The 17597-nt window shown below is 51.6% G+C and overlaps 1 protein-coding gene across 1 annotated transcript in view; it reads left to right on the top strand.

Moving 5' to 3' along the window:
* TEX29 (testis expressed 29) overlaps positions 1–15299 on the top strand; it is a 35098-nt gene extending 19799 nt beyond the window's left edge. Inside the window, exons 3-5 of the mRNA XM_045772927.2 lie at positions 882–951; positions 1638–1801; positions 2583–15299. Coding sequence (XP_045628883.1) covers positions 882–951; positions 1638–1801; positions 2583–2623 — 275 coding nt within the window. The 3' untranslated portion in view covers positions 2624–15299. The remainder of the gene's footprint in view (positions 1–881; positions 952–1637; positions 1802–2582) is intronic.
* Positions 15300–17597: the final 2298 nt, after the last annotated feature.

The raw sequence follows: 17597 nt of genomic DNA, 5'->3' as shown, positions 1-17597 counted from the left end.
GTTTGCAAAGAAGCCCGCCTCTGCCCTTTGAAAGAGTGAAGAGCAGTGAGAGACGAGGCATGATGACCGTAACACGTAGGGACCACTGTGCACAAACTGCATGCCGGGCGCCGTGTCAAGAGCTCTCCTGCATCCCGTCTTCCAACTCCTCGCCTCCGCCTGATGGGGAGGGTGTTGGTCATAGGGCTTCCACTGAGCGCGCGCATGGGGGCTGCCTGGGCACTGGGGCCCCGGGACACAGCCCCTTGCTCTGCCTGAGCCCTGAGCCCAGGAGCCATGCACCCCAAACGTCAGTCCCAGCCTGGACGGGAGACGCTCCTGTGATGGAGGGCCCCCATGGGAAGGCTGGGCCGCGCCCACTCCTGCTTCCCGGGGTGGAAAGGGGCCCAGAACTTTCCCGCAGCCGAAGCAGGGAATAGGGGCTGCCCCCCAAGAGTCACCGTGAAGGCCCAGGTCCTTCTGTTGGGGCAAGTCTAGAGAAGACGTGCAGTGTGGGGACAGTGGAAACCCCTCGTTAATACAGAGACGCTCAGCCAGTGGAATGTGTCCGTCGCCAAGAAGGGTTCTCCTCCTATTCGGTCTTGGGACAACTCACCCAAATGCTGAGGAGCCGTTTCTGGGGAGTGGGGGCAGGGGGCCCAGCTCATGGGCAGCAAAGGGGTTTTCTAGAGGAGAGACGAGGGCGCTGTCTGCACCACTGTCCCCACGGGCAGCCCCCGGCCGTCCTCTGCGTGGCCCACATAGAGCCCCATGTATCGTGAGGGCTTAGCGCCCTCGGCACTGTCCCCGGGGGAGGGGTGGAGGAGAGGCCGTGGGCAGCGGGGGCAGGGCACCACCTGACCGGGCGGGGGGACTGACTTGTAACAGGAGCTGTTTTCCAGTCTACGTGCAGGTGTTCTCTGCCTTGATCGTGATCATTGCCGGGGCCTTCATCATCACCATCATTTACAGGTCAGTTCCTCTGCTTAGCGCACCTGCGGATGGTGCGGGGTGCAGGGTGGTAAGGAGAGGGGGCTGTTGCTGGCCGGAGGGGCCCGGCGGCTCCCCCAGAGCTCCTGATGACGCCCCCCGGCAGTTAAGGAGCACCGATGCGGTCTGCGTCCTGCTCACCCCCGTCCGTCCACGAGTGGGGCATGCGGCTCCCTGCCCGGTGTGCTGCAGGGTGCTCTGTGCTGTGAGTCACAGTGTAGACGTGCTCCAGACACGAATCTCCCCACTCGTTTCGGTGATGAGGACACAAGGCCACGGCAGCTGGCGGCTGCCCACGGTCAGAGCCTGGATTCATCGTTGCCGCTCAGGGCCGAGGTGCCCCCGCCACAAGTCCCCTTACATCACAGGTAGAAGCCACAGAGACTATTCAAGTCACTTTGTCCAGCGGCAAAGAAAACCACTTCCCTGCTCTGAGTCGTGCCGGGTGACATCTTGAGTGGCCAGTCTGCACACTCACCCCGTCCCTGCCCTGTTCTCGCCCTCGGGCATCTGGATGTCATGCCCGACCGCGTGTGTGGAGCGTGTATCGGAAGCTGAAGTGGGCGTGACTACGGCCAACATGAGTCCCCCTGTTCTAGGGAGGTGTCCTGGGGGAGGACTGGACAGCCCGTTGAGTTGTCCACCTTCAATTTCTCTCTTCCCATCAGGGTCGTTCAAGAGAACAGGAGAGAAAAGGAAGTGCCCACGGACGTACCTCTGTCTCCCAAGTCCAGTGAGAAAGTGGAAACGGCCCCACCCGGCGAGGAAGTGGCCGCCAAGCCCACGAGTACGGAGCCGTTGAGCAAGAGTGAGAGCATCAGGGAGGAGGACGGTAAGACAGCGGGTGGTCCCGGCACAGGGCGAGCTTTGCTCCTCCAGAGACCCCGTCTGGGACAGGCATGCCCCGTGGTTGGCAGGGCAGGCAGGTGCGCGGGCGGCCGCGGGGCTGGGCGAGTCAGCACCCGCAGACCGGATCGGGTGCTTCCTGGCGGTGGTGCGGGAACCCGGTTGCCATGGTGACGGCCCAGCAGTCTGGTTGTCATGGCCGCAAGGGTGTGAGCAACCGCTTCGGACCCGGCGACATCTCTGCTTTTGTGTATTTGTTAACTGTCTCAGGAGGGAAGGGCTTTGGCAGTTGCTTGTCACTTTCACAGGTGAGCACCTGTGCAGGTTAGAGAAGGGAGCGCCCTAACCCTCACCTCTCCCTCAGGCGGTGTCTGTGCGGACGTGCTCTCGGGCCTCTTGTTCCCTGTTAGTCACGAGGACTCAGTTTCACCAGAGCAACTGGGGAGAGGAGGGGCAGGGAGAAGAGGCCTACGCAGACATCTTGTAGGGTCTGGACACTTGTCCCTGCCGAGCTGTCTGAGCCACGGTACTTTCCCACAGGGCAGGACGTGCACCCCCTTCTCGGGGGCTTGCAGCAGAGTGAGGCCACAAGAAGTGGCGACACTTCTCCTTCGGTGACAGGGAGCCAGGGCAGACAGACCGTTGACCAAACTTGTCTTTGACTAGATCATTGCCACGTAGATGTGTTCGCAGAGCTGATGACATGTCCTTGGGGTCACTGAACATTCCATGCAGAAAGCCCACTCTTTGTTTGATCTTCAATCCAGCCTCCCTGACGATCATGGAAGAGCAAGAGACCGAGGACTGAGGGCACGGCAAAGCCGAAGTAAAGATCGGCAGACGCGCCCCCGAAGGGCCCAGCCGGCGAGCCGCCGTGCGTGTGCGACGGAAAGAGCACAATGAGAAAACAGTAAAGGTATTTTCAGTGCTTCATGTGCGCGTGGTCGAGTCAATGCAGCCCTTCTATCTTCGGACAGACCCGCCTGTGGGTGTGAGGACGCTAACGAGGAGCTCCCCGCGGCCAGCCGCACCGCCCGTGACCGCTGCTGGAGTCTGGCGAAGCCACCTTGCCGGCTCGAGGCCCAGGCTGCACCTGCACGGGGCGGGCTTGTTGCTCTGACTCGTGGGGGCTCGGGGCCTGCCCCGCATGGAGCCGTGCGAGGAGAGGCACGGCATCTGCTCCCGGGAGGCCCAGGCCACCTGCCGCAGCTTCCTCACGGAACACACAAGAGGTTCCAGGGCAGCCACACACACTAACTGGGGGGATGCAGCCCAGGGAGCCCCTTGGTCTTGGAGAATGTCTGCCTTCTACCTTGAAAACTTGTGTTCTCCAGAGCAGCTGTGGCTCATGCATCCATACGTCACAGGCTTAAAATATACGCATGTGGGCATACATGTGTGTGCATGTGTGTGTGCACGTATATATGGATGTGCACGTATGTATGTGTGCACGTGTATACACGTGTATGTGTGAGCGTGTGCACATGACCCACACGTGTATGTGTGCATGTGTGTATGTATGTGTGTGCATGTATGTGTGTACACACGTGTATGCATGCACACATGGACGTGTGCACGCGTGTACAAGTGTACACACATACACGTGGGCGTGCACATGCACACGTGCACACATCGGTACATGTGCATGTATGTGTGCATACATGTGTGGATGTACATATATGGATGTGCGTGTGTACATATGTGTGCGCGTGTACGTGTGTGTAGGCACATATACGTGTATACATATAAACAATCCAGTTGATCAGACGTACTGTGCCTAAAGGGGTGACCGCTCAACACTGATGGTCAGGGCAGCAGGTCAAGCCCAGTGGGCAAGTGGGCAGGCCTGGCATTGCTGGCTCCGGGGGTCCCGAGGGCGGCTCTCCTGGTTGCTGCTCTAAGGGCTTCCTTGTTAGACCTGCCAGTGGGTCGACGTTCATCCACTCCAGGCAGCCTCAGAGTTGTTTGGGGACCGGGGGGAGGAGGAGCCGTGCCCCCAGGAAGAGCTCGTTATGGCTTCCATGGGCTGGGAGCAAATCCGCACACCATGAACAGAAGGGGCAGAGCCACACGGGCCATTTTGCATTGTTTTGAAAAAGTAAAACAGATGAAATGAAGCAAAATAGTACATTCTGTGTAACCCGATGTATTCAAAACGTTATCCTCTTAACACACGGTCAGGATAGAAACACAAGTAACAAGATGCTTCCTGTGCCCTTTTATGAATTTCTGTGTGTTTTACACTTTGAGAGCGTCTCGGGCCAGACTGGCCCTGTTTCCAAGGCCCAGTGTGGTCAGGGGCTGCGTGTTGGACCATGCGGCTCTGGAGGCAGGCAAGGGGCTGGGGAATCCAAGGGCAGCCCACCCCGCCTTGCTCACAGTCCGGGGCAGTCACGGGTGCAGTGGGCAGCCAGGAGACTCGCCACGTGGCACTGGGGCGGCCCAGCCCCTTCTCTGAGGGACACCCTCCTGCCTGGTGCCCCTCCTCCCCTTTGTGGAGTGGCCAGTTTAACCCACACCTGGGTTGGGAAGGAGCATCAGCCAGTCGAAACTGAGAAGGATAGACTCCGTTTGTGGGACTCTATGGCTGCCTACATTCTTACCTCCTCCTTAAAAAATTCTATTACAGAAGACGTGAAAAATCCAGAAAGGAAGATAGAAATATGTTGCCTGTGTCCTCACGACAGTGAGTGACCACAGTTAGTACTTGACCGCACACCCTGTTCACTCCTTCTCTGACGCACAGTATGGTGAGGCCAGCCCGTCCCTCAGGACAGTGGGAGACACTGGTCTTTAGTCCCATAATGGTTCATTTTAGGTGTCGACCTGGCTGGGCCACAGGGTGCTCAGATATTTACCGGAGCGTAATTCTGGGTGTGTCTGGGAAGGTGTTTCTGGATGAGATTAACATTTGAGTCAAGCAGACTGAGTAAAGCAGGTGGCTCTCCCTAGTGTCTTGGGCCTCATCAGAACAACAAGGCTGGTCGTCCTGTGAGTAAGAGGGAATTCTTCCTGCCTGAGTGCTTTTGAACTGAGACATTGGCTTTTTTCTGCCTTTGACCCAAACTGAAAGATGGGTTCAGCCTGCCGGACCTCAGACTGGCACTCACAGCCTCGGCTCTCCTCTCCGCCAGCTTGCTGATGGCACGTCTGGAGTCTGGGGACCTGTCAGCCTCTGTGATTGCTTGAGCCAATTCTTCAGAATCAGTCGATCTCCCACGGGCTGTGTTTCTCTGGAGAACCCCGGCCAGTGCGCCCTAGTGTAATGAAGAAGTCGGCCCTAGCCCAAGGACAGGTCTGGTCTTAGTCGCTGGTGCCTGGGAGCTGACCTCTGTCCCTTGGTGTTTCTTGAGGGCTACACGTGGCTGTGTGGTTGAGGGCGGGCCCCCAGCTGAGGCTAACCAGATGGCTCGGGGTGGAGTCGGCTGCAGCAGACGCTGACCGTGGGACCTCAGCCCACCCTCTTGGAGGGAAGAGGGCTGGAGATCGCGTTCGACCGCACGGGCAATAAGTCAGTCGTGTCTGTATAATGAAGCCCCGCTCGACGCGGGACCCTGGGCTGGGCTGAGCGCCCCTGGGTGCTGGCCCACCTGGAGTGTTGGGAGGGTGGTGCATCCTGAGGGACCCTCCACCTCATCCTGTGCTTCTCCTCCTTTGGCTGCTTCTGATTTGCACACTTTTGTTATAATAAAACTTTAATAGCTAAGTATAGTCCTTCCCTGAGTTCTGTGAGTTGTTCTAGCAAGGTGTGGAACACAGGGGTGGTCGTGAAGACCCCCGACTTTGCAGGCAGCTGGTCTGAAGTGTGGGTGGCCTGGGGGCCCCGGACTTGAGGCTGGCACGTGGAGTGCCACAAGACTGCTTGTGGAAACTGGCTAAACTCCCCTGTGTCCCCTTCGTCACGGCAGCGATCTGCCCCCGGGGCCGCACGGCTGGCTGCCAGCACTGGGAGAGACGAGAACCCGCGTTCTCTTTACCCTCCTCATCCTGTGAGGGGACAGGCCCGGGAATGCTCATCTCGGCCTCGTCAATGCCCAGAAGGATGAAGAGACCCCGCCGGGTCGTGCAGAAGGTGGGGGCGGCCCATCTGACCTCGGGGGGCTAAGAGCGCCCCGCCTGAAACGTCGGCAGCGTTTTCTCCTCCCCACGCTGCATTGCAGAACGCCTTTGCGCTTAGGCCAAAGCCTGTTGTGTGTCTGCTGCGGGCACGCCACGAGACAGCCCTGGCGGCGGAGGCACAAAGCCTCCGCGATCGGCCTGTGTGCTACCTGACAGATTATGTAAGAATTCTCATTGTCCTCCCTTGTCTGAGAATAAAAACACTGTATTCTGAAAGTCGGTGGCATACACTATAATCTGATCTTTTGACGAAGCAAAGAAAAGCGGATTTATTTTTAGATAATGAACTTGCTGATAAGTCCTAATTTGGATCCCGTGTTTAAGTGCCTGGGACAGTTCGGCACGTCCCCCGTTCCGTGTGTGTGAGTGTGTTGGTGTGTCACCCATGGGGACGTGGCACTTCCCGGGTCGCACCCGCACAGAGGCCACTGTTGATGCTTCACAGAGAAGAAAAGTAAAGCCGGCGTCTTCTGTGGCTCACAGCTCTCCCTTCCCTGCCATGAGTTCCCCTCGTGGTGCTTCTTTCTAGGCTGCAAGCAAATAGATTTTAAAAATGAACCTCGACCTCTTGCCTTCCCAGAGCGATTTTAGAGGTTAAGTGTAGGTGCTTAGAATAAAGTTCACCCAGAGTCGCTCTGCTGGGTGGGCTGGTTGGCCTCTCAGGGGCGTTGTTTCTGGAGAGCGGCTGGGCGTAGAATGAGCATTTTCACATCTTCACGTCTGTGGGTGTCTCTGCAAACAGGGAGAGACTCCAGAGCAGTTGGCTGAGGCCTGGGACCGGGGAGGGTCCCGGGGATGCTCAGTGTGGAACCGTGGCCTTGGACGTTTGGGGCCTCATAGGTGGTGCAGGTGGGGGTGAGGTGGGACGGAGGTAGAGAGCAGCCTTTCCTCTGGCATTCCGTCCTTTCGGATGAACCAGGAACCAGCTTCCCTGCACGTGACAAGTGCCAGGTGAGATGGTGAAACACAGTGCACACCCAGGTACACGCGGCTGGCAGGGAAACCGCTAGAATCTTCAGACAAAGCCCCGTCGTCAGCAGTGAGAGAGGACCGGCAAGAGGTGGAAGAACAGCCCCGGAGATGTCTGCATCCTGATGCCCGGAACCTGTGAATGCGTGAGTCACTTCGCAGACGCCATGCCCTCGGGGTCCTCGAGGTGGGGACACTGTCCCAGACCGCCAGCTGGGTCCTGAGAAGCAGGCTCTCCCGGCGGCGGTCTTCCCGGTGGTGGGAAGGCTCAGGAGGGGGCGCCAGTGGCCTTACAGGTGGATGAGGGACTGTGAGCGCGGCGCAGCTGCTGGGAGTGGGATAAAGGGGAGCAGAATCTCCCCAGAACCTTCACCGTAGCCGCGTGAGGCCCGCGTTGGGGCCCCGACCTGCAGAACTACCCCGTCTGTGGTGTGCGCCCCCAGGGCTGTGGCGGTTTGTTGTGGCCACACCAGAAAGTGAGGACGGTGCCGCTGGCGGGCTGAGGGCAGGGGGGCTGCTGTGAGTCTCTGTCTAGGACGGCGGATCCCAAGTGTGGTCATTCCAGCTGCACCAGCGTCCGCCAGGGCCTGTTGGGCGCACACGCACGGCCTTAGTCAGTGGGTTTGTGATCCGTGCCCGCAGGCCACTGCTGGCCGGGCCACGGAAAGTCAGGAGCGCAGGGCGGAGGCCTGCGGGGCCGCGCCCCAGGCCCGGGCTCAAGAAGCCAAAGGGAGAAAGCGAGCAGTGCGGTTGCAGCTTTCCTCTTGTCCTTCAAGACCAGATTAAGCAGGGCTGTAGTTCAGCCCATCGACTGGGCCAATAGGAGAGGGGAGAAGGGTCACGGTGTCTAGAGACAGGGGAGTTCTAGTCAGAGGACCTTGGAAAATCAGCTGAGGAGAGACGTGAGGACACAGGTGGAGATGGGGGAGGTCAGGGGTCAGCTTGAAGAGGAGAGGCGGGAACCTGGGGCCAAGTGTGAAGTGGAGGTGACTGGTTGTGACAAGGCCAAGAACACGGCCACGGTGCTGGCTTCCCTCAGTGCAGGGTCTCCCTGGTGGCACCGTGAAGCTTGCCCCCAGCGGCTGCGGCCCATTTCACCACTAAACGTGTGCGGCCCATCGTGTCCAGTCCTGCGGCTCCAACTGACAAGACTCGTCCTGAGGTCGTGTGGAGGGTGGGATTTCGCCCAGGGCCACAGATCTGTCTTGTGGGTGCAGTGAGGTGCTGACTTCCATTTCTGGATAAACTGGCTCTTAATTCCAAAAAGGGAGAAAACCCTCTCCCCTGTGGTCGTGCATTTTCTCACCCAAACACCTGGTTTTGCTTTGCAAAGCCCTGCCCGTGGCCAGCAGGAGATGGACAGCGGCTGCCCCCTGCCTCCGTCCCGTGAAGGAGATTGTAGAAAATTAGTACAATTTCTTCCTCAATTCAGTGAGCCCGTCTGGGTCCGGTTCCTTCTGTTTGGGTAAGTTGGTGTCTGTTTCTTCTTGTGTGAGTTCTGGCAAATTGTCCCTCTCCGGGAATTGGTCCTTTTCATCCATTTTATCAAGTTTGTGGGCATAAAGCTGTTCATGGTTTTTTGTTATTATCCTTCTGATGTCCATGGAATCTGTGGTGATGTCCCAGCTTTCACTTCTAATATTAGTAATTTGCCTTCTTTTTATTTTTGTTATTTATTTGAGAGAGAGAGAGAGAAAGAGTGTGAGTGGGGGGAGGGGCAGAGGGAGAGAAAGAATCCCAAGCGGACTCCCTGCTGAGCGCCAAGCCCAACGTGGAGCTCAATCCCATGACCCTGAGATCATGACCTGAGCCCAAACTGAAGGTCAGGTGTTTAACCCACTGAGCCACCCAGGCGCCCCCATTTGCCTTCTTTTTTAAACCTATTTTTTGAACACTGTCAAACTTACAGGACAGTTGCAAGTTATAGTACAGAAGTCTTTCCCCCATTTCAGAATAAATTGCGCCATAATGCCCTTCTCTCGCATATTCTAACGTGCATTTCCAAGGAACAAAGATATTCTCTTACGTAATCGTAGTCCAACTCTCAGTGTCAGGAAACTAATAGCAACTTTACCATTGAGTCCCGAGACCCCACTCGAATTTTGCCAGTTCTCCCACCCATGCCGTTTGTATCCAAAGGATCTGGTTCGGCTCATCTTCTCTCTAGCTGTCAGGTCCCTTTCGCCTCCTTCAGTCTGGAACATTCTCAGGCTTCCCTGGGCTATCATGGAACAGGCACTTTGGAAGATTACCGGGCAGTTGCTTAGTAGAATGTTGCTTTTTGGGGTCTGCCTGCTGTGTTGTCATGAATGATTCAGGCTGTGCATCTTGGAGTGAACATCGAGGGAGGGGCGCTGGGTCTAGTCCTCACGTGTATCGGGTGTCACGTTAAGTGGCCTGTTGCTGTGGGGGCCATTTTAATGGCTTGGCTAAGGCGGCATCTCCCAGGCTTATCCACTGGACACCCCTTTTTTCTCCTTCTTCATTGCTATCATGTGTGTCGGTGCCTCCGTAAACCTCCTCTTCATTCACGCACGTCTGTGTGGGCTCACGACCCAGTGGTTTCATGCGCTGTGCTCTGTTGCTACTAGTGTTTACTTGGTGTTTCGATTCTCTCCAGTTCGGCCGGGGAAGCCCCTGCAAGCGGGCTCCCACGTCTCTGCACATCACCATCCTCCTTCGAGGACCTCCCTGCTCTCTGACCCAATGCGATTTTCCGTGTCATCTGGTGCCTTCCCTGTCCCAGCCTTGGGCTCAGCAGACTGTCCCTGGAGTACTGGCCCCGTTCCCTGGGAGGCCGGTGGGGAGGCCGCTGCCCCCAGCCCCTCGGGGCACCCGCAGGCTCTGCACGATGAGCCCTTCCCAGGCAGCCCCCATCCTCCCGAGCAGGGTCGGTGTCACCGCGGCCCCCCCGGTGCAGCCACAGAATCCTCCGTCCTCTTCTCCTTCTTTGTTGAGTTTTTTAAAACCCGCTTATCTATTCTGCGTCAAATTAATCCCCGACTGTTGCTTTACCAGACTGTTAGTTGTTGCAGTGCCTGGTGATTACAGACGCGCATCATTTCTCTTCCAGCCTTTTTAAGGGCCAATCGCTATGGCAACCATATTATGGAAAATTGCTTTGTCTCCTTAAAATACCCTTCAGAAAAAGGTCATTCGGTATTAACACTTCCAACTAAAACCGGCCTTGTGAGCAGCACTAAGAACGTTGTCATGTTTTTCCGTGTGTGCATGTTTTCAGTCGTGTAATTTCAGGAAACTCTCAAAACAGGAGTAAGCACGGGCGTGCACGAGTGTTAAACTCAGTGTGCGTGCGTGTGCCCATAATCTGAGAACATGTTTCTTCTGGTCACTGGCTCCTGATGGGGACATTCTGGCGTCTCCCTGCTCCCCGTGTGGGCTGGGATGGCGAGAGGCACCTGCAGTGGACGGGTGGGCTCTCCTGCGGGCGGGTGACTGCCAGGGGCACCTGCCGACGTCCACGGAGGGGCCCGCCAGGCAGGGCGCATGGACCTGCTCGCTTGGGTGTTGTAACAGCCTGTTGTGGGTCACACGATGGGACACGTTGTTGTTGTTGTTTTCCACTTAACCTCAAGATTTTTTTTTAAAGATTTTATTTATTTATTTGTCAGAGAGCGTGAGCACAAGCAGGGGGAGCAGCAGGCAGAGGGAGAAGCAGACTCCCCGCTGAGCAGGGAGCCCGACGCGGGACTCCATCCCAGGACCCCGGGATCATGACCTGAGGCCGAAGGCTTCACCCACTGAGCCCCCCAGGTGCCCCATAACCTCAGATTTGTATAAAGTACTTCATTAGTACTTTACAGCACAAAACCCGCGAGCACTGTGCTCTGGGTCCCGGCAACTGCACCCCTTGCGTTCTGCGGGGAGGAAGCCGAGGCGCCAGGGAGCCTCGCTCTCCAGCTGACTTCCGTCCAGACGGTGCGAGAAGTTGCTCCTCTGTGCCCGTGCTGCCGCTTTCTTAAGACTTATTCACACATAAGCACCGTCCAACGTACAAGTCACCCTATGTCGTTTACAACGGAGAATGTGCAGGAGCACATGCGCTGCTGAGACCCTTCAAAGTCCGTCAGGACGTCCTCGGAACCGCGGTATTCGGCCTCCCAGAGCTGCTGTCAGCCCCCAGAAACCACGGCTCCAGCTCTCCCTGTACCCAGTTGCCCCCAGATGTCCTGTACGTATTCTTTTCAATCTGGGTACAATTAAAGATCACACAGTGCCGTTGTTTGTAATGTCCCTCTAATTTCTCTTAATCCAGCACAGTCTTCACTGCTTTTTTTTTTTTTTTTTTTGGTTCGAGATATCAGCACCATGGAGTCCAGGAGAGTTGTCTTACGTGATGTCCACAGGACGGATTGTCTAGTTTTGCCTCGTGGGTGGATTCAGGGGGCACGTTTCGGTGAGGCTGCTGCAGAGGGGACGGACACAGGGTGTCCCTGCTTCACCGCAGCGGGAGACTAAGGATTCCTCAGGTTTGATCACGTGCCAAAGGTGACCAGATTTCTCCAGTGCGATCACTTTGTCATCTGGGGAGTCGGGAGGAAACCCGTGGGATGACCGGCCGAAGCCTCACGACTCTCCGTTCCCCAGTACTCTTTATCAAGTGCGCCTGCAGAACGGGGCACTCTAATTCGGCTGCACCTGCCACATTTCGTAACTTTCTTTTGTGGAGAATTTCTCTAGCCTTTAAAAAACAAGGCACTGTGCGTTCAATAATTGCTTTTAACTCAATGTAGTCTAATCTTGTACCACGGTTATTCTTTTTGGTGATCGGACTTTTTCCATGTCTGGGTCCCAGGAGGCTCTCGTCGGCTCCTGGAATCTTTTCGGCACAGTTCACTTGTCTGTAAGTCCCTCTCTGCCTTCTGACATAACAGACGGGCCGAGCTCCCTTGGTTCTTTCTCTGCCTGCCGCCTGGAATGACCTATTTCCTCAGAAGCCTTGGTTCCTGTCCATGAGGAGAGTGCCTTATGGACAGAGAGCTGGGGGGCGGGTGCACACTGCTGCTGGGATATCGTCGTCCCCGGCCTGTGGAGTGCACAGAACTGAGAGTGATATGTTCACACTTACACTCCCACCCAGGCCCAACGGCACAGGGTTGTCCACGTTTGTATTTCCCTCTCTTATGGTGAGACTCCGGGTTTCCCGAAGCGTCGGGGTCAGCTCTGGGCTCTACGCCACAGCGGGCACAAACTCATTTCAGAATCACTGCGCCAAGCCCACTGCCAAAAACAAACTGAAGAAAAACTCAGGACTTCCTTGTGATGATTTTTGTCCTGAGATTACATTGTACATAGTGTGAATAGTCAGCAGTTCGGTTCTTAGTGAACGTTCTTATTTTTAATTTTTTTCAAAGATTTTATTTATTTATTTGAGAGAGAGAGAGATTGAGAGCAGGAAGGAGGGGCAGAGTGAGAGGCAGAAGCAGACTCCCCGCTGAGCAGGGAGCCCGACGTGGGACTTGATCCCAAAACCCTGAGATCACGACCTGAGCCAAAGGCAGACACTTCACGTGGACTGAGACACCCAGGCACCCTTGAATCTTCTTTTTTATACAAAGGGTGGTATACCATATATACTTTTTTTGTATTTTCTTTTTTTTTTTTAACTTGAAATACATCCTGGAGCGCACCCTGTATGAGTTGATACCGTTTCCCTGTTGGTAGCCGCGTAATACGTCAGGTGGCCATCCAGATGACACCTGTGTCATGAGACATCGCGATTAGAAATAACGTCCCAACGAATAGCCTTGTGTGTTGGTGACGGTGTTTGTCAGGGCCGGTTCCTGAAGGGGGGTTCTCTGGGGGAAAGCCTGCAGGCACGGTCTCTGGCTTCACCACAGGTGGGCGACGGCTGGCGTTGCACTGGCGGTGTGCACGAGGGCCTGCTGTCCCCCAGGGCGTGTGCCCACACTTCTGAATTTCTGTCCCTGTGATGAGTCAGGTCTGGTACCCCAGCGTATCTGGGATTTCGTCTGTATTTATGAGTGAAGGTGGACATCTTTTCATACGTTAAGGGCATTTGTGTAGTTTTTTGTGGACTGTTTATGTATTTTGTTCATTTTCCCATTGAATTTTTGACCTTTCCTTTCCTCTATTTTTGAGATCGTTTTGTAGGTGGGGGAGATGAGCCCTTTGTCTGTGAGAGAGGTTGTGTAGACTTCTACCAGTTTGTCTTTCCCTATTTGATTTGGCTTATGGTGTTTTTCAGAATCTTAAGAGGTTTTTATAACGAAATTAATCCAACTATGCTTATGTTGCATATCAGTTGTTATAGTTTAAAAAGCTTTCTTCTCATCCTTCATGTCCAGATTATAAAAGAATTCATGCATGTTTTTTTCTAGATGTTTTCCATTTCAATCACCGATCCATTTGGTCTTTATTCTGGCATATGATGTGAGGTGGGGACGGATTTCTGCCTCCTTTCACGTGGCCGACCAACGATGCAGGCATCCTTCGTTACGACAGAGTTTGTCTTGCCCAGCAAGTGGAGACGCTGCTTCTCCTGTGCTGTGTCCCCCCACGTACGTGTGAGTCTATGCTTGCACCTTTCCACTGGCCCGTCTGTTGACCAAACCATAGTTGTAATTATTGAGGCTTTGGGGTGTGTTATAACATCTTGGAGGACTGATACCCCTCCTTGCTCTTCTTTTAGAGTTTTTCTATTATTGTATGCTTTATTTTTCACTTAAACTTTAGAGTCAATTTGTGTAAGTCCGGAATAACAACTTACTGGGAGTTTTATTTCAATTTTGTTAAATTTATATACTGTGTCTAGGACGACTGATGTGTTTATAATACTGAGTTATCCCATCCAAGAACAAGGGATGTTTTTACATTTGCTGAAGTCGCTTTTGTGTTTTTAAAGGTGGCTTGAAATTATTTTCATATGGGTTTTGCATTTTTTCCGATAAGTTAATTCCTAGGTACTTGATCCTTTTTGTTGCTTTTGTAATAGTGTGTTTTCTCCTTTCTTCTCTTGTTCATTGTCTGGGATGCACACACATGCACACGCAACACACTCACTGTGGAGTTTTATGGATTTGGTTTACATTCTATTTTCTTAAATCCTTTTGTTATTTTTGGTATTGAGCTTCCTTGCTGTGCCTTTTATTGGGATAGCAAATTATTACATCATCTGCAAATGAAGTTCTATTTCTTTCCAGATTTCTAATCCTAGAATTCCTTTTCCTTATCTAATTGTATTTATTATATTTCTAATCGATTGTTAAATCGTGATGCAGTTAGTGGCTATTCTTGCCTTGTTTCTGACCTTAGTGGGAAGTAATCTACCATCCATCTACCTTCCTTCCTTTCTTTCTTCCTTCCTTCCTTTCTTTCTTTCATTCTTTCTCCCTCTCCCTCTCTCTCTTCCTTCCTCCCTTCTTTCCCTTCCTTCCCTTCTTAAAGATTTTATTTATTTATTCGACAGAGATAGAGACAGCCAGAGAGAGAGGGAACACACGCAGGGGGAGTGGGAGAGGAAGAAGCAGGCTCATAGCGGAGGAGCCTGATGTGGGGCTCGATCCCATAACGCCGGGATCACGCCCTGAGCCGAAGGCAGACGCTTAACCGCTGAGCCACCCAGGCGCCCCATCTACCATCTTCTATGAAGACAGATGATGACATAAGGGCTGACTATGTACGCACACGTATGTATCTACATGCATACCTAGTATGCACATACGTGTGCGTGTGTGTGTAGGTATGGATATAGATACACATACGTGTGTGTGTGTTTAGAGAAGTGTGCGTGAATTCTTACTGCATATTTTTTATCAGGTTTTTTTGTGTGTGTGGGTTATGGAGAAAACCATGTAATCTTTACTTTTATTAGGATGGCAAATTATAGTAACGGATTTTCTAACATTGATCCAGCCTCGCGTTCTCAGAATCAGTTCTATGTGGACACTGTTTTTTAATATGTTGTGGATTCTGTGTGCTCATCTTTTATTTAGGATTTTTTGCATTGGTATTTATAAGAAATGTGGTTGTATAGCTTTCCTTTTGGTGCTCTCTTCATTGCTTTTAATGTCGATGTTCTACTTGCTCCAGGAAAGAATTCGGGAGTTTCCTTTCTGTGCTCTGGGACAGTTCCATAGTGCTGAGTCGTCTTGTATCTGCCAAGTACATTCCCTGTGAAACTACCCAGGTCTTTTTCTTTTCCTCCAGATGGTTCTTTGATAGCTTCATGTATTTTGTCTGTGGAAGTAGGGTCTGTTCAAGCTTTTCATCTTTATTTGGGTCAAGTGTAGCAAGTTGTATTTTCTTAGGGAATTATTCATTTCATCTAGGTTTTAAAATGAATTTGCATAGACTCATACAAAATAGTTCTTATGAGTCTTTTATGTTCATTTGTTTCATGGTTATTTCTCTCTTGTCACTTCTTTTCTTTATTTTCCTGGTTAGGCAAATTATAGAACTGTCTGTTCATTTCTTTTAAAAGAAATAGCATTCTGATTTATTTAATAGTTCTATTTACTTTCTATTATAGTCCATTGTAGTTCCATCTAGTGGTATTTAATAAATACTAAATATTTAGCTTCTGTTCTGTATCACATTTGCTTTTAGACTTATTATTTTATTCTTTCTGCTTTGTATATTTTATCTCTTTGTATATTTTATCGTTATTTTTCCAACCTTTTGAGTCTGGAACTTAACTTTTTAAAAAATTAACTCTGTTGGTGTAATTATTTAAAGTTATAAAATTTCCCCTGACCACTGTCTTAATCGTATCCCATGGATTTTGATATGTAGTGTTTTTATCACACTTATTTTGGTAATTCTGCAATTTTTATTTGTACATTTCAGTCAATTGTTTATTACAGTTTTTTTTTGATTTCCAAAAGAAAAGACCTCTCGGTATTTTGAGTCGGTATTAATTTCTAACGTTTTTGAATTTCTATTGGAGATGTATGTTTGTATTTTAGTATTAGAATTTTATTTGTGACTAATAAGCGGTAAATTTCTGTGAATGAACATGGACATTTGAGAAGGACCATGTTGTCTATTTTCAGAGGCAAAGTGTAATAATTTATCGTAGTATCTAGTTTATTGATGATTCCATTTCCTTTCTGTTGTTTTGTCCTTTTGCCCTTTCCTGGACGGAGAGGAGCTGTTACCTCCGTGAAGTAACTCCTCTCTCATGCGGTTTAGTGGGTCTCTCTTTCCGCGGCCGCACATCGTGGTCGTTCCTGTGACTTGTTACGCAGACGTCCATAACAGTACGTCTTCATTATGAATTGTTGTGTTAGGCATCAAAAGGGGGCTTTGTCTCTTTACATGCTCTTTCTGTGCTTGAATCTTGTGCCGACCGTTTGGACTCCTGCTTTCCTGTGGTTGCGCTTGCTGGGACCCGTTGGCCCGCTCAGCGCCACGAAGCTCTGCGTTCTGCGTGCGTCTCTTGGACGTAGCGTCGCTTGGGCTCTACCTTGTGAACCCATTTGAAGATCCTGAGTTTTCAGGGTGATGTTTGATCTCAACCACATTATATTATTAATGTTGTATTTACAGGGTGTATTATAGTGTATTCTATTTCCTTCTTTTTTCACATTTTGTCCTTTTTTTGGTCATTAGGAAGCGTGTGTCTGTATTAGTGGTTACGTTCACACTCACGCCTTTTATAACACCTGTAATCCTTTTCCTCTCACCTGGACCCTGATTTTTATTGGCTGCAGGTGACATCTGCTGACTCCCGTCTGTCACCCATGTGGCTGTTTTTATTTGCTTATTTTTCCCATGCTTTTTATTTTTTGCTGTTGTCTTGTTTCTACTTTGCAAGACATCAAACATTTATGTACTCTTCTTCTATTCCCGTTCCCACCCCGGTGTCGGTTTTAGATCGACGCTTAAATATTTTCAGTGTTCCCAATCAGTCCTTTTGGTCAATACTTTCTTTGGTCAACACTTGTTTGGAAGAAGTTTGTCCTCAGTAGACTCCTCAGAGGAGCATGGGGCACAGTATTTCGTGGCCTTGTGAATGCTCACAACTGCTTTTCCGTAGCCTGAGTCTTGAAGGACAACTTGAAGGAGCATAAAATCTTTGACTCCCGTGTTCTTTCCTTGAGTTTTTTAAAACAACTGTGAATCTCCTGCTGTGTTTGCGTGTTGCTCTCTGGTCGTCAGATGCTGATTCATGTTCCGTGTTCTTCCCTGGGGGAGTCACCTCTTCTGCTTACATGGAGGAACAAAGGATTTAAAAAACACCTCTAATCACTTTATTGGGATCGGTTCTGGTTTTGATCATTTCAGGTCAATTTTATCAGCTACCCACGGGCCCTTTTAATATACAGATTCAAGTTTTCGTGTATTTCCACAGAATTGCCTTCTTTATGGTTTTATTGGGTTCTACTTTAGCAATGTTAGCTGCTTCTCAGTGTTACGTGGTTTTTCCTTTTGGAACTCCGATTAGCTGCATATTGGACCTTCTCTGTCCACCTTCTGTGTGTGTGGTTTTCCCTTTGATCCTTTCACAACTTCCTGTGTTATCCCCATTCTCTTGGCTGTTTCTGCTCCTGTCCTGTGTCCCTGTCACGTACTCGGTTGCATATGTTCTCTCTTGGGCACCTAAGAGTTTAATTTTTACTTCTTTTCTTCAGTTTCTTCCCCAAATTCAGCAAATTCTCATTCACATATTTTGATATTCTTTTTGTTTCATTTTCAGCTTTTGGATTCTT

The sequence above is a fragment of the Ursus americanus genome, chromosome 10 (assembly GCF_024610735.1).
Source record: "Ursus americanus isolate L20-20 chromosome 10, mUrsAme1.1.p, whole genome shotgun sequence".
NCBI lineage: Eukaryota > Metazoa > Chordata > Mammalia > Carnivora > Ursidae > Ursus > Ursus americanus.
The sequence above is the reverse complement of the archived record's forward strand: the minus strand, read 5'-3'. Positions and strand labels throughout refer to the sequence as shown.